The sequence below is a fragment of the Euprymna scolopes genome, chromosome 3, assembly GCF_053919585.1.
Source record: "Euprymna scolopes isolate OS-2025 chromosome 3, ASM5391958v1, whole genome shotgun sequence".
In the NCBI taxonomy this organism is placed as follows: Eukaryota; Metazoa; Mollusca; class Cephalopoda; order Sepiida; family Sepiolidae; genus Euprymna; species Euprymna scolopes.
The window spans coordinates 153077957-153100371 of record NC_136484.1 but is presented as its reverse complement, the minus strand read 5'-3'; the positions used below and the strand labels follow the sequence as shown (position 1 = coordinate 153100371).

At 33.8% G+C, this 22415-nt stretch overlaps 1 protein-coding gene across 1 annotated transcript; it reads left to right on the top strand.

Moving 5' to 3' along the window:
- Positions 1 to 13665: 13665 nt before the first annotated feature.
- LOC145259860 (BTB/POZ domain-containing protein KCTD12-like) lies at positions 13666 to 21883 on the top strand. Its single transcript, XM_080117708.1, has one exon. The coding sequence runs from the start codon at positions 18852 to 18854 to the stop codon at positions 19608 to 19610; it is 759 nt and encodes a 252-aa protein (XP_079973834.1). The 5' UTR covers positions 13666 to 18851; the 3' UTR covers positions 19611 to 21883.
- The last annotated feature ends 532 nt before the right edge of the window (positions 21884 to 22415 follow it).

Sequence of the window (22415 nt, the reverse complement as noted above, 5' to 3'; positions counted from 1 at the left end):
TGCTAGGGCCGCTGCAAGGAAGGTGGGCTCTGTCTATAGTGCTAGAAAACTACTAACACCCGAAAGTATCCTGTACCTCTATAAGGCAACCATTCGCCCATGTATGGAGTATTTGTGTCATATTTCAGCTGATGCATCGGCTACTAGTCTCTCGCTCCTTGACAAGGTGCAAAAGAGAGTCGCATATCTGATAGGCCCTGAACTGGCATCTAAGCTTCAGCCTCTGCCCCATCGACGAAACGTTGCATCTCTCTGCCAGTTCTTCAAGTATTTTAATGGTGAATGCTCTGACGAACTGCAAGCACTTGTGCCCCCACCACGTTAACACCCTCGACAAATCGACAGGCTGCAAAATCCCACTCCCACGCTGCAGAGATACCTAGATGTAAAAGATCTTTCTGCTCCAGTAGTTTCTTCCCCAGAACCGCTAGACTTCCATTCCAGGTCCCTGCTTCCCCAACTGTACTTACGTGCAGAAGTTCAAGTGCAACGTGAACCAACATCTTGCTGCCCAAATCCCTACATAGTACCCCAGTATTTGTTGCTCCTGATAGTAGCCCCCTACACCAAATTGGCAATGTGCCTTGTTTGGGATGAAAATGTAATAAAGAAAGTATAATCTATGATATTAAATAGGATATTCAACAAGAACAGCTGCTGAGACTTGATACGTGCATTCAGAATAAAACTGTAATTAATGCCAGATTACACAGGTACTCGTTTAGTGAAGTCATACATAAATAATGCCGTAATCAAAAGAAAAAAAATTATGGTGTTGGAAAATATGTATATTTAATTGTCGGATGTAATTAATATTTAGATATTCAAAAATAAGTAAAAATGTAAATTAGTAAAAATGTAAATAACTTATTATTATCAATCGTTTAAAATTTTACCCAATTATCGAAGAATGCAATTTATCATGTTAACTGTCGAGAAAATAGTTCACGCCCTACACGATTTTTACGTGATTGATCTTAAATTAAAAGAAAATAGGTTATGACGTTATCATGTGACGTGTTTACTCCGTTTCTGAATGTTACCAAAATTTATCCTAGACGTATCTTGCTCACGCTGATTACTGATTGCAGATATGTCCGAATTGGTGTTAAAACTTCCTATTTAACAAGAAAGGATATGAGCGTTAGTTTTACACGAAAAGATCGAGTTCACTTATCTGATGCGTATCACCCACTTTCAATATCAAGTTATTTTGAAAATCCATACGTTTGCCCAAACATTTATTACACGTTTAAATACAAAAAAAAAAAACACAAAAAACATATAGTTGAATATCGATTCGAAATCATAGCAAAAACTACTGTGAAATTCTGTCTAGCTGCGGACGCAGTAGAATAATCACAATTACACTATAATCAACCAATCAACTTGACAAAATGAGGCAAATAAATTATCAGCAAACGAGGGTACGCGAGAGAATATATATGTGTGTTTATATATATATATATATATATATATATATATATATATATATATATATATATTTAAAAGAGTGTAGCCATCAACAATTGTGGGTTTTTTTAAAAGGTTTTCATCATATTTTTATATTAAAATATTTTTATAACGCGTTTCGAGCTTAGGGTGTGCTCTCTTCAGATATTTTCGTAAAAAGTTTTTCTTTAAAATGGGAGTTTGTGGATATGCCTCCGCTGATATTAAATATGTTTTTCATAGTGGGGCGATGCGTGTGTTCAGTGTTTAGACGTTCTGTCTCCAACTTTAAGTGTTTCACTGTGACCGGTCAAAGTTTGTTTCAAAGAGTGTTTTTTAGTCCATATGGTGAAGGTTTTTATGGCTTCTTTAGGGTTCTTTTTTAAAGACTTTCTTTCCCCATGTATAGCATACACTCACACACAATCCCATACGCATACATATATATTCATGTACATTTTAAAATAAAAATATGATGAAAACCTTTAAAAAAACCCACAATTGTTGATGGCTACACTCTTTTAAATATACATTTTTTCTCTCGTTGGAACTACACAACCATCACTTTAAATATAAATAACTACAACGACAGAATGCCAGCAACAAGAAAAAAGTCTCTGGAGGACTTGATGGATTCACAGACAAACCTCTCCATAGAACACAAACATCTCGAGGACGGATTGCAGCAACTAAATGAGAAAATTGACAGAATAATCCAGCTCATTTCCAACCAACAGGATAAGAAAGATATACAATTTGAGGAAATCATTAACCAACTCAAAGCACAACAAGAATACCTGGAATACTTTAGAAGACCATACATACAGAATGAAGTACTAAAAACCAAGAAACGGAATCTCCAAAACTGGAACATCCTCCTTAAACAAAGAAAAATGGCTTTTTACCATGCAGTAAAATGCAGTGACACCGCAGCAACATACAAGACATTTCTAACGATGGAGGACCAATTCATTCCATATAAATTCCGGGAAAAAATTACACCACAAGATACAGAGGAACAAGTGAAAATTAAAAAAGCCCTAAGTATTTCAAAACTTCAGGCCGAAATCGACATACGGGAAGACAAAAAAATACACTCTACGGAGAAGTACACAGAAATTGACAATAAAGTATTTACAAAAATCAAGGAACTCTGCCCCAAGGAAACACACCAACCCCTCTTGGAACTCTGGGATTCTGAATGCAAAAAAGAGGAGGAAAAATCCAGGGAAATCATTGGACGGAAAATAACCTGGCTAAAAAACCTGCCGGAAAAAGAAAAAAGCAAACAATCGACAAACACATACAAGGACAACCAGGAACAGAACACTCTTACACGATATCCGCAAACACAGAGATCACATAACAAAGGTAAGAAACGAAACATACACCATACACAAACACATCCACACAACAGATACAACTACACACAAAGAAGCAACCACAATATATTCACATCTTACACAAATTCCCAACAACTGGCCCAGCCAAAACGCACACTAATAACACCTCAAAATTACACAAGAACCCGCACCATTAACAAACACAACACACCGGACAACATACCACACAATACATCTCCACAAAAATACCCACTTATATACAATCCTAAGCAATACAAACCTACCTATTACCACCCAATTCAGCGAACACAATCAAAAGTCCATTCCCACAGACACTACATCGCTAACACAAACAACGAAAAAATACATTTACTAAACAACCCCTACCAAAACACCCCCACAATGCAACACAACTACCTGAGACATCACATAATTCAAAACACTACCTACAACTCTCACCCCTCATATCCCACACAAAGAAACAAACCCCTAAGGCACCTCCCCCATCAACGGGAACAATCAGAATATCCCATGCAACACCAATCCCAACAAACAGACCTCCCCTACAACAAACCCCGACAACACAACCCTATACAACAATGCATGTATCCTCAACAGCAACACCAATTCCAACTGAAACACAACTATCCAACACAAAAAACATATAATGACAACCCATTCAACCATTTATCACTGAACTCTCACAATATTGTACACGACACTCATTTTACAAGGAGACATCACACCACCCTAAAACACACCACTCCTCGAAACAAGGAAACAAACAACTCCCAGCATTTTTTAGGAAGCCCCCAGGGAACAACAATTCCAGGTTAGAAAAAATTAGACCCAAAATCATCAATTTATCCACATACCCCTTATCAAAGAACGAAATGGAAATACTGAAGCTGGACCTCAAATTCTGCCCCACCCCTAAAAGCAATATAGCAGAACTAAAAAAGGACCTTAAAGAATTCGAACGGAAATTTAGACTAATAGAAACACTAGATAACAAAGGGGGCAAAGATGATTCTTTAGTAAAAAACAAATCAACATATTTCCCTAATAAACAGAACAACACAAAAGAACTAAACAGCTACTTCGAAAATCTCTGGAACCTTAACCTCCAAAAAAAACACAAAACCACAAGCAACCTCACACATAAGCAAAAACAAGCACTCGAAAAGATCCGTAATAATAATGACATAATAATAAAAGAAGCAGACAAAGGCAGTGCCGTAGTAATCATGGACAAAACGTATTATGAAACAAAAATTACAGAATTCCTGGATGACAAACACTACTATAAACCCATTAGTACCAACATAGATAACACCACCATCTCAAAAATCACAAAACTTTGTACAACACACAACAAAATATTAAAAAAGAAAGAAAAGGACTTCCTCACAAATTTCATTACAAAGACCAACAACTTCTACGGACTGCCTAAAATACACAAATCTGGCACAATAAAACTTGCCATCGATACACAAAACTCAGAATATATTAGCGCTCCAAACCCTAGCGACCTTACATTTAGACCCATTGTAGCAGGACCAGCCTGTCCGACAAGCAGACTTAGCAACTTAATAGACATCTTATTACAACCTTTCACAGATCAAGTTAAGAGCTACACAAGGGACGACATCCATTTTCTCACTACCTTACCACATACAGTAGAAAACGGGACACTATTAGTTACATTTGATGTTAGTAGTTTATATAGTAATATACCCCATGAATTAGGAAAAGAAGCAATACTATTTTGGATCAACAGACACGCACAAACACTACATCCCAGATTCACAAAGCAATTCATTATCGATAGTATAGACATAATTCTAAATAATAATTCCTTCGAATTCAACAATACCAACTACATCCAAACACTAGGTACAGCAATGGGAACGAAAATGGCACCGACTTACGCAACCCTTACATTAGCCTACCTAGAAGAAACCCTATACAAAAAAATAGAACAAAAATTTGGCCACAGCACTAAAATACTGTTTGTCGAATCATGGAAAAGGTACTTAGATGACTGCTTCATCCTATGGAAACCCACATGGGGGGACATCACAGACTTACACACCATACTCCAGAACCTACACCCAAAAATTAAATTCACCATAGAACAAAGCTCTACAGAATTACCTTTCCTAGACATACTGATAAAGATTAAAGACAATAACATTATCACAGACATTTACCGCAAACCTACAGACACCCAACAATACCTACACTTTAAAAGTCACCACCCTAAAAGCTGCATAAAATCAATTCCCTACACCCTAGCACGTAGAATCTGCACCATAATCACGGACAATAACCTTCGAAAAATCCGACTCAAGTAACTACGAATAAATTTAAGAAAAAGAAAATACCCATCACAACTTATAGACAAAGGGATCCAACTTGCGACAAATATACCAGTAGAAGATTTGAGAACCCCTAAAGAACGAAACAAAGAACAAATCCTAACATACGCCTCCACACACAACACAAACAACCCTGAACTTTTCACAGAGATAACGAAAAACCTCGCCCTACTTAACCAAAACAGCAAACTAAACAATTTCCTTAAAACAACAAAAATAATAAAAAGCAAACGCCAACCCAAAAACCTAAAACGCATTCTTACCTCATCCAAACTCAATCAAGACGCAACAAGAGGAGTCACAAAATGCAACAAACAACGATGTGGAGTCTGCAACATAATATTAGAGGGAAACACATACACATTTGCGAACCCCATACAAACATTCAAAATTAAAAAAAACCTAGATTGCACCTCAAAAAACGTAATCTATGTAATAAAATGTCCAGCATGCGATAAATCCTACATAGGCGCTACAAAAAACCTTAGTAATAGAGTAGCCCTACACCGATCCAACATCAAAATCGCGGAAAATAGACACCTACATGTATCACAACATATACACGCATGCAGTGGAGGCAGATTCGAGATAATGCCCATCTTCCAAACTGACAACTACTTCTACTTGCTAACTCAAGAAAAAAATTTCATAACAAAGTTTAACCCCGCCTTAAACGTCTCTCCATAATTATACACATAAATAGGCAAAACACAAAATACACTTACACGCATGCATGCTTGGGTAGGTGTGCACCCTCACACACGAAACAACAAAAAAGCACAATAAGGCACACGCACACTTTCGCGGGTGCGCGCGCCCATACCCAGTACAGTACCATTTCTCTTAACTAAACAAACAACTAGAAATTAAACGTATGTATGTGTGTGTGTGCGCGTGTGTGCGTGTGTATATGTGTATGTGCGTGGGTGTACACATATGATTGTGTATGCGTGTGTGTATAATTATATATCATCTGCTATCTATGCTACATCTTGTTTGTATATATACGTGCACTTATGTTTGGGTGACCATGTATGCATATGTGCATGGATTGGAAAGGAAACTCCAACCAATATATACATAAGGTGGGATGTATGAATATGTATGTGTGTGTGGGATTGTGAATGCATGTGCCCATATATATATATGGGTGGATGAGTGTATACACATCCGTATGTATGTGTGTATGTATGTATATATACATATGTATGCACATGTATGAGTGGGTAAATGTGTTCGTGTGAATATGGATATACGCGTATGTGTGAGCCCCTGCATATGTCTGTGTGTGTGCATGTGTGTGTATATGTGTATGTGCCTACATAGTATGTGGATGTTTGTGAGTGTATGTGCACGTATGTGTGTGTATATATATCTTCTACCTATTATTCTCCATCTTACTTGTGTGTGTGTGTGGGTGCGTGTACATATGTCTGAATGATTAAGCGCATATATACATGCGTGTTTTGGTAGGAAAAAAAAAAGAAGGATATATATATATATATATATATATATATATATATAAAATAAAAAATAAAAAAATAAAAATAATTGTTAGCGGTGGATGTATGCGAGTGCATGTGTGAGTGTGTAGGTGGGTATGTATATGTGTATATATGTATGTCCCTACATATATTTCTATGTATGTACGCGTGTGTATGTGTGTGTGCCTGTGTGCGTGTGCATGTGTACATGTACATGAATATATATGTATGCGTATGGGATTGTGTGTGAGTGTATGCTATACATGGGGAAAGAAAGTCTTTAAAAAAGAACCCTAAAGAAGCCATAAAAACCTTCACCATATGGACTAAAAAACACTCTTTGAAACAAACTTTGACCGGTCACAGTGAAACACTTAAAGTTGGAGACAGAACGTCTAAACACTGAACACACGCATCGCCCCACTATGAAAAACATATTTAATATCAGCGGAGGCATATCCACAAACTCCCATTTTAAAGAAAAACTTTTTACGAAAATATCTGAAGAGAGCACACCCTAAGCTCGAAACGCGTTATAAAAATATTTTAAAATAAAAATATGATGAAAATCTTTAAAAAAAACCCACAATTGTTGATGGCTACACTCTTTTGAATATACATTTTTTCTCTCGTTGGAACTACACAACCATCACTTTAAATATATATATATATATATATATATATATATATATATATATATATAAATAAAAATTACAATTAAATTTACCAAAATGAGCCAAGATGGTAAAAATTAAAGTATATTATAAATATTAAAGAATTAATATTCATAAAATTATCTCAGCCAGATTATGGAAATTCTTTTAACTTTTTTGAATTTTACATTTGGATTTTACCATCACTAGATTTTTTATTTTCCACCAGACTATACATTCATGTGTAATCACCTTTTTCTTCACCATATTCCCTCTGGTTCAATTTTTTTGTTTTCAAGTAAGACCTTTGACTTACTTGTTGTTTCATCAACTACTTCTGCATGCAAAATCCGATCCCGCATTTTGCTATTTCCTACCCTCTGATGAGAAGGAAAGTATTTCTTCGAAACTCCGCGAATCAAGGACTATCCCCTTATCTAGTGTTTCCTTTTCAGATTAAATATGTTTTTAACTCATTTCAAAATGTTTTTTAACATATTTTATTAACTGTTTGCTCATATATATATATATATATATATATATATACATATATATATATATATATATATGAGTGTACGTATGTATATATATATATATAAGGGCGAATGAACTCTTTGTCTGGGTCCACGGCCAACTAGCACCGTGTATATTTGTGTGTGTGTGTGTGTGTGTGTGTGTGTATTGGGGTGGAGAGGGCTCCCGTAAGCCGTGGTGAAGGCAACCTTTCTAGGAGAAGCAAATCTCTGATTTAAAAAACCATAAAGCGGAAGACCATTACCCGCATTAAGATGGTCAGCAGTTTTTTTTTTTTTTTTTTTTTTTTTTTTACACAGTGATCACTACTTATCAAGGCCCGGAAGCCACTCAGGGATAAGGGTTATTGCAAGTACATTAAGATAGTGAGGAGATTTGCTGAAGTGTTTACTTAAGGGGGCGGTTCATTAGGAATTTGTTAACATTGGACTTGAAGACATCCAAATTGTAGTCCGGAGGGAAGCAGGCAGACGGAACAGAGTTCCACAGGCGTGCAGTTCTAAGAAAGAAGCGTTTTTCATGGAATCCGCGTTTTGATTTAGGCACAGATATAGAGTGGGGGAAATTTTTCACAGTGGATTCAGCTAGACGGGTGTTTCTCGTGAAAGATTGGCGAGGGGGGACCAGGGATTGGAGTTCAGACGAGCATCTGTCATGGAAATAACGATAAAACAAGGACAGGCTCGCAACGTCTCTTCTGTGGGAGAGAGGTTGCAGGGTTGATAAAAGGGCATCCCCCACTAAGCCACGAAGTCTATTTTGTACTCTGTCAAGGCAGGATAGGCTGTTTTTAGCAGCTCCTGCCCAGATATGGCAGCAGTATTCCATCCTTGGACGTACTTGGCTTTTATATAGATAGAGAATTGCATCAGTAGTGAGATATCTTCTGGAGCGGTAGAAGGATCCCACCATCTTTCCAGCGACCTTGGCAACAGACTTGATGTACCTGTTCCATTTCAGATCAGGAGTAAAGGTCAAACCCAGAAGCTTGTCAAAACACGGAGCCTCACCCAGACGAGAGCCATCCATCACAATTGATGCCAGATAGGGATCAGAGCGTTGATGATGTAAGGATAGGAGTTTGGTTTTGGATGCATTAAAGGTAACCAGCCACATCTTCCCCCACTGAACCACGCGCTCGAGATCAGAGGAGAGAGAATCAGAGAGAACTTTGTCATTTACAGCTTTTGATGTGTTGCCGTAGATGGTTGTGTCATCAGCATAGATGTCAACGAATGATTTAAGTATGTGTTTAGGGAGGTCATTGATGTAGATCAGGAAGAGAGTTGGGCCCAGGATTGACCCCTGGGGGACTCCAGCATTTATATTGCAGGCCTCCGATTTTTGTCCATCGACCACTACTCTTATGAGCCTATCGGAGAGAAATGATTTAATGATTGAGAAAACATTTCCCGTTATACCGTAGCTGGAAATCTTGTGAAGTAGACCCTTATGCCATACCTTGTCAAAGGCCTTTGATATGTCAAGAGCAATTGCCCTAGAAAGAAAGCCTTTGTCAAGAGATTCACTTATCCTGTGGGATATAACTGTCAGCACATCTGCGGTAGATCTTGCCGAGCGGAAACCATAGTGTGTGTCACTACGAAGGTTATTCCTGCTGAGGTGGTTGACTATTTCTCTATTCAATATGGATTCCAGCAACTTACTCATAACACACAGTTTAATTTGTTGCTGGCTATCTTGCTCTTGCTTGTTGCTGGATCTCAACATTTTGAACCGAGAGAGAGACTTAGCTGTTGTACAAAGCTAAGACTCTGTAACATCATATTTGTATAGATACTCTCTCGGGCATTTGGGGTCATGGATTTTAAATTCTGAGGGAGTGGCACTCGTCTGAGAGGACGTTGCAATCATCATATATATGTGTGTGTGTGTTCTGCTTTATATTATTGGCAAGAGATTATTTCTGACTACTATATTTTAATTGCTTTTTCCGTAAGATCAGTCAAATTCATTTAAATATTGCAAATAAATAGACACATAAAAGAATTTTACTAAAATCTATACACACTTCCGTAATAAAGCACTAATGTTGCATTGTAGTATACTATCAGGCTTCAAAGTATGTGGTTCAGATTTCAAATTTGAATGAGTCGTATTAGCGACAAAATGTTCAAAGACGAAGGAATTTGTCTGTGAATAATTATATCGGATATATGTGTATATATATATATATATATATATACATACATATATATATATACATACATACATATATATATAATGTATATATACTTTATTTCGTATAAACAATTGCACTGGCACTGGCTCGAGTATTACAAATAATGTAAAAATATATATCGATACATCTATACATATAGATTTATTCTAGATCTCTTTAGCTTATGTATGATTTGAACAGTGCAACTTTTGTTAATGGAATAAAAGTAGTCAGCATTTAAACCTAACAATAGAACGAAACAATATCGTATAAAGTCAACAAAATTGTATAAACACATACTTCATTCGTATTATTTTCATTCCATAGAATATTAAGTTTATCTTATACTATTTAGGCAATAGAACTATTATCTATTTAGGCAAGACGTGGCTGTGCGCTCGGGATTGTCGACCTGGGCATCACAAGTATGAATCCAGTTCGTTCCTTAAAAATTGGATTCACTTAGAATGTTGGCAAGTTGCATGTGGGCTGTCCCTAATCTCTGATGCCTTTCTAACAAGAATTCTGACTAAAAAAATATCGGGTAAACCAATACCGACAATTGAATCGCCGGATTCGTTCGATATGATGATGACCGATTAAGTCCCATTCGCAATCAGTTATGAAAGATTTAGACGCTCAGACGTACTTACTTCAAAACAGCTTTAGTAACAGATCCCACAAGTCGATAAAAAAGAAACAAACAATTTGTCTCACTAAAAACTGGAAATAATTTTAAAGTAGCAAGTTGTTTTATATTTGCTTACATGCAACCGTGAACATAATTTTTTCAACGGTTTATCGTAAGTCTTAGGTATTATCAAATATTATAGATTTCCGTTATTATGGGGAAAAGCTTTTCGCCGTTAGTTTCATGAATTTCGTATTTTCGTTTTTCGTTTTTTTTTTCTATTTTTATATACGTCGGAATCGAAGCCGGAAACGGTCGAGGTTTTTTATAATCTTGACATAAAATCATATATCATATGAAACACTTTTTTCAACGAACGTATACCAAAAATATTTTTTAAATATACTAATGCAACTTCCAAATTAGAAATAATCGGATGATGGATTGAAATATCGTTAAGACAACACACAGCGCCTGAGTAAACATTTTTTGAACCAACAGACCACAACGAAGACTTGGAAAAGTCAACAAAGGATAGATACATGTTGTTCTCCTTTGCCTTATTTTAAACATACGGTACAAATGTTGATATTTTATAATCCATAAATTTGTGCACATATATAATTATAATTCAATAATAATTATTGTTTTACTTAGAGACATACCACATAATCATCGAAGATAAACAACGTTGAACCTGAAATTCCAGGTGCTGTATGTTCTATCCGCTTCTCTTGGTATTGTTTCCAGTCGTATAGCACTTCCCATTGCCACTGGACTCAAGCAGTGTTGATTTAAGAGAGGTGGGGTTGGATTGCGCAACCCTTGCATCATAAGTACTCGGGTGGCTATCCTTAAAGGGGGTATACATTATCTCTTGAAACTGGACGGAATAATATATATATATATATATATAAGTTCAAATATGCTGATGTTTAATTGCTCAATATATATATAAGCTTTAAACAATTATGTAAATACTAAGTCAGTTTATACTAATTCATGTACTATATATATACTATGCATGGTTAGCTACTTTAACAATAAAAATAATATTGTCGAAGAAGGTGTACTTGAATTATATAAACAAAATAAGTGTAGATTGCATTACATGTTTATATAAATTATAGGTCGATCTCTGAAGAAGCAAAGAGCGAGGTTCACTAGGGCTTAAAATGATGCACATCTCAAATAATAGTTGGCGATTTTTGATTATCAGTATAACAATATAAATAAATGTTCCATTTAAGTACTTGATGTACCACCGCTAAAATATAATTTAGTTGCTAGACACCGATGCTAAACACTGACGTCCAGATTTCAAACTTCAATGCTCCTAGCAACGCAGATATGTCTTGCAGACAATGATACATGTGTCCATGGATAAATATATTACGTATGTATATAACATTTCTTTTAGTCGGCGTGCTTATCTATTTGTCCGTTGTACTGTTTCTCAGAGAATATTAGGCCGTTTTGTTTTCTGAAATTTTTTAAATACCTTCATTATGATAAAGTGCAACGAAGTAAGTGTTATACGGTATCAATTTTATGCACAGTTATGGATAAATAGGGATTAGTATGTAAGTTCCACTTTTAGGAGACTACTGTACCGATATGGTTGAAACGTTGTGTGAACTTTTGTTATTTTTTTTTCTTTTGCAACGAATCAATCATTATGGCATTTGCTCGATGCCCAGTTGGAGATTAATAGCGATTCGTTACCACAATACTACATATAATCTAGATGATTTCTTGGAACTTACGAGGCCGATCGAGATGCACTTTTGTTTGAACCTTTGTTATGCAGAGTTGGAGATAACAAAGATTAAAAAGGTTTAGACACCTTAATACCATGTTTAATCTAGAAATTTTCTCGAAAACTACAGGACGATCTGGCTGAACTTTAGTATGGACCGTTGTTATAGGAAGATGAAGAAAGCTTAACAGAAATGATTAATTAATGCCAGCATGAATTAAAATTTAACCTCATTAAAACATCAATTGGGATAAATCATTCATTCTAAATCTATAAATTTGTCTGTTTTTACCTAACTAGTCTACATTATATTTATCTTAGCCTGTCTGTCTGTTATCTATTTCGTTTTCCTTTTTGATTACTGGGCATTTTTAAATTGTGTACGGTCCTTGTTTAATAAGTTGTAGCAAAAAATATTTTTTGAGCTCGTCCGATGCATAGATATACGTTGCAGCGAATAAGTATTATGCTATTCATGCAAAACTTATTTAGAGATTAATATAGGTTAACATGGATTAATATGGATTAGTAAGTAATGCAAAAATGAACACAAATTTAACCAACTTTATACCACAATAAACAATTATTCTAACTCAACGGTCTATAAGTCTTGCCTATTTTAACAAGCGTATATATCTAGAACACACACATATTATTTTGTTATGTATTTATCAGCGTTTGCTCCAAAAGTACTCCGTACTAGAGTAGAGTGAGGTTGGAAGTTTTAAAAATATATACGGAAATTACGCTACATATAATTTCCGCGTTCTATTCTTGGGGTGATTTGCTACACTATCGTGTAGCTTACTTGCCATATATATATATATATATATATATATATATATATATATGTGTGTGTGTGTGTGTGTGTATGTGTGTATATATGTGGGGGTGTATATATGTGTGTGTATGTGTGTATATATGTGTGTGTGTATGTGTGTATATATGTGGGTGTGTATATATATGTGTGTATATATATGTGTGTATATATGTGTGTATATATATGTGTATGTGTGTGTGTATATATATATGTGTGTATATATATGTGGGTGTATATGCATACATATATATGCATATGTATATATGCATATATATATATATATATATATATATGTATATGTATGCATATATGTATATATATGTATATGCATATATATCTGTATATATGTGTGTGTATCTGTGTGCGTGTATCCACTCGGATGCGTACACCTCTGCATAATCTATTTTCGAGATAAAAAAATATGTAACTGATGAATAAATGAAAAAGAAAGATTAGGAGGATACGAGATGTATACGCGTGGCTAAAGTTTGTGATGTAGTTGATTTGTTTTTAAATCAGCTCACCGATAAAATTTAGGCCTTCGCTTTCATTACTTTATTCGTATGTGCGTGGATATACTAAATTGTGACGGCTACGGCGATACCGATTGCATAGAGAGGAAACTGCAGACATAGAGAACGAGATAGCGGCAGCAGCACTCTTAGTAAACTCTACAACCGTATGTGTGTGTGCGTATGTACGGTGTAATGTGGGGAAATATCTCTCATAATTGTGCGTTGGTCTCGTTCGTTTTGTCAGGAAAATTTACTTTTGTTTTTCACTAAAGGAAACAAAAGAAAACAAATAAACAGTACATTAAGCAGCGGACCTTGCTTTTAAAATATATTTTAATCAAAGAAGGAATAAAAAAAGAAGGGATTACGTATGTGCGTAGGCAATCAACAGCGTTGAAAAGAGTCTTGAGAGTCGGAGGAGGAAAGGACTAGATCGATAGAAAGAAAGATACGGAGTGCGTTATAGAAAATTGAAAAGAGAGCAAACAGTTGTTCAATCGGATAGTGTTTCACCTAACGACCCACAGGAGTTGCTTTACATGACACGGGATATAAATCTATACACACATTTCGTAAATACAATAACTAAATGTTAAAATAACACTTTAAAAAAAAGCGAACGCATACATTAACAAACTATATGTTTAAACTACTTGCACTTTTGCACTTAAAAGAGAAACCGCGGAAGAAAACGCATCTTTATTTCTTAAATCAGCGCTCTCCATATCTAAAGAGAAAAGAAAACTTAATTAACATTTTGTTGTAATTTATACACTCGTCTCTTGATCAACATGATTATGTTCAAGTGTGTATTCAGGGTTTACGAACAGACTACTCGTGATCGCTCGCAAGGATAATATTACACTGCGTAATATAAACGCTTTATAAACACTTCTGACACTACTGATTGGTGTTGAATTACAAGCACATAAATAAAACGTGGGCACAATTACACAAGATTTAATCAACGTCAATCCTGGTTTTGCTGAAAAAAAAGGAGAAAAAAGAAAATATTTAGAAAAGGAACTATTTAACTCATTTTTACTCCTATCCTCGAGAGGCTATTACGTTTTAATAATTCATGAAAAAATTATCTAAATTTATCAACATCTGATTCATTTTAAATTCCAGGAGATAATGAAAGAAACGGCTACCACCGGCATCTAATAGGGCCAGGATCAGTTATTTAAATAAATATATTAATATATACGTGCATGTGTGTGCTTTGCGTTTGCATTCAAACACAGAAGAAGAAAATACTCGTCATTCATTGGAACTAATTACTCCGGAAAACGAAAAAAAAAAAAAAAACACTATCATTTTTCTCTTTTGTAAGACCATCGAAAGATGAGTAAAATTATTATCATTGTCAAAACGAAGTAAAAAAAAAAAAAAAAAAAGAAGCTGCACATCAGTTTTGAGTTGCCAGTCTTAACAATAATAACAAAATCAGCGTAAACGAAAGCATCGATTCCTGACAGAACAGCATTAAAACATTAAAACATTCTGTGCTGCGATTTTGTTCAACTACCTTTTATAAACAACCCGATTAGTAAAAATAATTTTGAATTTAAAACAAGTTTGAATTTGTTTAAATCATTCACAGGTAAACTTGATATAGCTAAATCTAATTAATGTAATCCCGGAGAACACATTTCTGTTATTATTATTATTATTATTATTATTATTATTATTATTATTATTATTAGGAAACTATTTTGCTATCTTTTATCAGATGTTATAATCTACTTTTCTTTTATTTACAAAAACTATATAACACGTTGAATTTTTTATTATCCCCCTCCGTCATACTTTCTCTACAAATGCACTACTAGTTTTACATGCACTTCCTGTTCGGCACGACGTACTCTCTACGTGAAATTTGCACTGATCACCACGATTGACCAAGCGCACAGTTGTTTTCTATCCTATTAAGCGGGAAAACTTAGCGATCTTCTTATTTTCTTTTTGTCTGATTTTTCCCTATTAAACAGAGATCAAGGAGCATACTGTAACCCACAGCTACTTTTGGCCTGCCTTCCCACTATTCTAGAAAAAAATTGCAAGCCGTTAATTCCTTCTGACCTTAATTTGTTGCACGTTTCATTTCCTAATAGGCACATGCTCAATTCACAGTATTTTTATGACACTAATGCCTTTTTTATTTGCAACCTCATTCTGAAGATAAACTTACAGATATATAAAAGTATTGTTGATCATAGAGTTTCTATCTAAAATAATTATTAAAAATTAAGTATTAAGTATCTACTGTATAGAAAGTGAACCGATCTATATATATATATACGATTCTTGAATGTTATCGTTTATGAGAATAGCTCTGTTATCACATTGCTTTATAGATTGAGATCACTATTTTGGTAAATCTGTTGGGAGATAGTATAGGTAAATTTATGCGTATACCTATTCCCAAAATTAAAGATCTGTTTTAATTATTATCATACACACCGACGAAAACCTATCATCGTACATCGTACAATCATTGTATGTGTCTATGCATATTTAAGAGATATGCATATTAGTTAATGTAAACAGAAAACAAACGGCTGCTAACGAATGAAGGAAAAACTATTTATGTACCAATATCACTGGTATTTCTACGTTGCTTCTGTTTAAGATTCTTTTGTAATAGTCCACTTCTCTGGTGACAAGCCCTTCAACTAATAAGCCATCCAACAAAAAAGAAAAAAAAGACTTACGGAAACTCAGCCAATTTCAATGACATATAAACCCCACCGCTTATATGATTAAGTTATACATTTCGCCATTATTCTGAGAAGACTTGGTTAGTAAGCTTGCCTAGCTGAGTCGTTCCTGCTATAGTGAGTCCCATCAACACTGAGTGCCCCACTGTGGTGGTCTTGTTACAGACTAGCTTATTTTGATATATATGTATAGATAGATAGATAGATATCATTTTTAAAGATCCATTGCGTCGTTTATTTGTGTCATTTAAGTTGTGTGATTGTTGCTCTTCCTTAATTCTTCGTTTGATATTAACCAATTCGCTTAAAAAAGGCGTCACTGCTTACACTCCCAGTGGATCCTTAGTTTGAATTGTAAACTTCGTACTTTACGCAATTATTTTGCAAACATACAGAATAATACATAAAAAAACATACTTTATAAGAAAAACATTTTTAGATACACTTTTCAATTTAAAATACGATATATTATCATAAGAGTAAATTATTTGTATTTACTTAGTGATTAGTTGTGAAAACAAAATATTTAATAATATTAATGAAATTTAATAATATTAATTCCATGTGAAATTGAATTAAACTCCAAACACAAACCTTAGGAAAAATTATAACCTTTCATTTATATCTTTTATTAAAAAAGATTATAAAACATGCTAACTATTTCGTCTCATTAACTTTATTTTACACATAATAATAAGAGGAAGAGAACGAATCATCAGAATATACGTACAAAAGTAGCGGCAGATAAAACTAACTGATTTTTTTGCATAAAAATAGAATCGCTAAATAGAGAGGTGCCCGTATTTGTTTTAAAATATAGAAAGTATATATATATATATATATATATATATATATATATATATATATATATATATAGGAATACTCGTATATTTATATCAAAACATTATATAACAACATACTGTACAATAACCTCTCTTTCTTTTTTTATAATAGATATACTTTGTAGACTGACTTTGTGTGTTTGCCTACATTCGCTCTTGTTGATTCTGTCACACACCATCACGCCTGCAGTTAGCTTCATCCTCTGCTTAGAAAGCTACTGCATTAGGAGTAACACTATTTATCCTCATCGTAGTGGTATCAGTAAAAATCTAACTGGTTGGATTCAAGTTGCAATCGTGCCGTTCATAAAATTGAGAGTGTGTGTACGGATCTTTTCGTTGTTGTTGTCGGGAAACCCTGTTTGGGAGTGGCTACAACCGGAGCTTGCGTGTGTGCAAGCGCGCGTAATTACTGGCCATAACTTCTGTACGCAAAAGAAATTGACACCTGTTAAAGGCTAAAATGGGATGTTAACCCCGACTGCCTCCTAACAAAAACAGAAAAAAAACAGAGAGAGAAAGATATATATATATATATAGAGAGAGAGAGAGAGAGAGTAAAAGTAAGAAAGAGAGATAGAAAAAAACAGAGAAAAGAGAAAGAGAGTGATATAGAAAAAACAGGGGAAAGAGAGAGAGATAAATAATTAAAAAAGAGAAATCGCGTGTTAATAAATAATAGTAATAATAATACAAATAAACTGAGACAAGAAAGGAAAAAGGTTGAGAGCGTGATTGAGAGAGAGACGTGACGAGAGTAGTCGGAAGAAGCTAACAACTGCTAACCACTTGTGCGAGACGCGTCTGAAATAAAGGCCGTGCATCAAACGACAAGCGGTAGCTGAATTTATACGTTGAGATCAGCTGTGAACACACGGATTTATAATTACTTTACTACGGAAAAATAGCATACAGATACCCAAACAAACCTGCTTTCACACACGCACATACATATGCAAAAACGAAGAAAAATCACTCATACAACGTAAACGCTCTCTATTAATCTATCTTACTGAATACAAAAAAAAATTGTATATATATATATAAATATATATACTTTGTTAGGTAAACATCTAGCGCTAAAATATACTGTGATTTTACTCAACATCACGATACCCGCTGGAAATCACCCCTCGGATCTATTGTCAGCATCCACCCAGGTTTTTTTTAAGATACCTGTTGATGTTATTTTAAATATTATTTTCGAATTTATCATATCTATATAATAATTTATTCTTAGTGAAATCATTTGACTACATAACTAAAATATTAATTGTTATGATACGTAAGTTATAAAACACAATACTTTGAACATTATATAATTCGTCAAGCATATTTTAACATAAGCACAACGATGAAATATATTTCCTAAATCTGATACATTACTTTTAAAATCATTTCGACTTAAAAGGAAATACATTTTATTTTCATACGATTTACGCGACAAAAATTGTTTTGATCGACAACTACAAAGCGATCGCTAGATACACACTACTACAACACCGCGAAACGGGAACTAAGACCTTGACAACATGTCTGATAAATCGGTTGAGTTCCCTGAGATTTTGGAATTGAATGTAGGTGGGGTGTCCTACACGACCACTTTAAACACGGTGCGCAAAGATCCCGAGTCTCTCCTTGCTCAGATTTTTTCCAACAGCGGTAAGATGCAAACTTTGAGAGACTCGAAAGGTAAATTTTTTTTGGACCGAGATGGCGTCCTCTTTCGCTACATCCTCGACTATCTTCGCAACCAAAAGTTGATTCTACCCGAGAATTTTCACGAGAAAGAACGCTTGAAAACCGAGGCAGAATATTTTAATATGCCTAATCTGGTCCGTAATCTGACCACCATGAATGTGGCTCGGACGATGGGACCTAGCTCAAGTTCATGTTGCAATGGTTTCGTGACAGGCAAGCAACCCGGCTATCTGACCGTTGGCTATCGGGGAACATTCGCCTTTGGCCGCGACGGACTGGCTGATGTGAAATTCCGTAAGCTAGCTCGAATAATTGTATGTGGGAAGGTATCTCTCTGTCGGGAGGTATTCCAAGATACTTTGAATGAAAGTCGCGACCCAGACCGTGGAACTGAAGATCGCTACACGTCTCGATTTTTTCTCAAACACACATTCTTGGAGCAGGCTTTTGACATGCTAATTGAACAGGGCTTCTTCATGGCAGGATCGTGCGGCTCTGGAACTGACAGTGCCGGCGAAATCAAGCCAGGACTAGATACGGAAGAGTCAAAATGGCAGCATTATAACGAATTTATTTTTGAACGTCGGTGAACAATACATACTTAAAACATTTAGTACAAACATATATATACATATATATATATATATATATATATATATATATATATATATATATATATATTGCGTCTTCCCCGATCCCCTAACATTCACCCCATTTCTTTACTTTTTCTTTTTCTTTCATTCTTTAAAATATTTTCGAAATCCCACATTCGTAAGAGGTAGCCATATATATATATATATATATATATATATATATATATATATATATATATATATATATATACACCGTATATATACATATATATATATATATATATATATATATAAACCCATATATGTATGTGTATATATATGTGTGTTTATTAAAATATATTTGTATGTATATGTACATGGCATTTGTCGAGTTCTAATTACAAAGATACTATCGAATACTGAAATCTGAAACGTTCAGCCATGTATGTAAAAAAACCTTGAAGATTTTTAAAAAGTCCGTTCAGAATACAAAAACAAACAGTTTAAACGTTTGCCAAAACACCCATAGCTAGTCTTGTTGTTATTATTATCATAATTATTATTATTGTTATGATTATGAACATTATTTTACTGTTATTATTAATATTATTATTATTTTAAACGTAATATTTTTCTTGTCAATTTTCTAATTTAATATCATTTGCATTATGATGGTCGGAACACATTAAAGGCAAATGTAATTTTCCTCTTTTTCAAAATAACTGATAGATTTTTGCACCTGTACATTAATCGAAACACAATTGCACAGCACCCCAGAAAATGCAATACTGTGCACGAATAATGCAACAACAAAAATACTAACATAAATGATATGAAAAATATTGCTGCTCAAATGTGAACGCATTAAAAACATAAAATAAAATAAACCCGACGAATGTTTCTGTGATGAAGTTTAATTTTAAGAAGTTATAAAAACTGTGACAGCCCAACATAAATAATAAAAAAATTGCAATCGATTTCCGAAGAGCATTACATTTATCAATACTTTTGGAGTGGAGATCCCCCCTCCAAAAATACAATAAAATAATATTACGTCCACAACCAACATAACGACTACAGACCTAACACACAAAGTAGTAAACACATTTGCCCAATAAACTACTGGAAAGACAGAAATAAATATATCACAAAAAGCTGAACATTTTAAAATATCAACTGGCAACGCTGGCGAAGACCCACACAGGAGGTAAGACATCAATATTTATTTTAATATATTCGAAAATGTCAGACCAAAATATAAGGATATCCCAGCGAAACCTGACCTGTCAACAAACACGAAATCGTCCACATCTTTGAAATGTTATAACGAAAACGTACAACACTACATGGGATCGGCCCCCATGTTTTGGGGCGTCACGTCTCAGAAACAACCCGTTTTTATGTGTGGGTTTTTTAATGTTATTTCTAACTGGACGTGTGATGAAATGATCTAAAGATAGTAAATACATGAAAACTTACATCACACACACGTAATATATATATATATATATATATATATATATATATATATATATATATATATATATATATATATATATACCACATGAAAAAAACGTGGGTGTCGTTTAACAACAAAAAATCAAAAATATGTCATAATTAAAACAAGTATATTTATAGAGGCAATATAGTATAACAGTTAAAGGACTAGGAATCTTTGAATCATATATATATATATATATATATATATATAAAATATCTGTAAACTTTTTTTAAAAATCACGGATAATATGTTAACAAAGATAGAAGCACACAAATTTAACATTTTACATGAAAAAAGTAAACAAAATATGTGTACAATACATATCTGTATTTGACAATTTTCTTTACTTTGGAAAAGATTTTTTGAAAAAAAATTATTCAAACAAAACAGTGTATATAAACTATTTTAAATGTCTTTAAGAATATTGATATTTCGAAGTAAGGCAAGGAAAACGGTTTTCCCTCCAAAATATACTTCAATGTCTTTGGTATTTAGGACGGTTTCAGTGGAGTGATACATAAAGCGACCACGATGGTAAAGACAGAGAGCAAGGAAATAAAAGAAGCAATTACAAACAATTGAATAAATATATATAAATGGCGGAAATAGAAAAAAAGAAACCAGACAATTGAGGACGAACGAAAAAAAAAACGAATCTGCTTTAGAATCGAAAGTGAAAACGAAAACCGAAAAAAGAAAAAAACAAAAGCAAAAAACAAACATAACATGAAACAAACTCTAAGACGCCTAACACAAGAAAAGAACTATAAAAACAAAAAAAAAACAAAAACACATATAACATAAAATAAATCTGAAAAAAATCAGAGAACTGGGTGATATATTTTCAATGGAAAATCAAAAGTAAGTAAAATAATATATATATATATATATATATATATATACATATATATATAATATATACGTGTGTGTATATACACATGTGTACCAAAGTGAATATGTATATCTATCTATCTGTCTCTATATATATATATATATATATATATATATATATATATATACATATATACATACTGATATATATTTACATATATGTGTATTTATATATTTATATGTATGCACACATATACATATATAAATATATACATATATGTAAAGCAAACATTTGTATGAAGATTATACCATAATAATACACACGTTCGCATAAACATATATACATAAATAAATATATACATATATTTATGCATGTATATATAAAAATATATGTATGCATAAAATATAAATATGAATATATATATACACATATGTTACATAGCGACTTTATATGAGAGAGAAAAACACCCAATTCCTTCTTCTAGACTATA

Coding starts and splice junctions, on each gene's coding strand:
- LOC145259860 (XM_080117708.1), top strand. CDS start 18,852: ATGTCTGATAAATCGGTTGAGTTCCCTGAGATTTTGGAATTGAATGTA.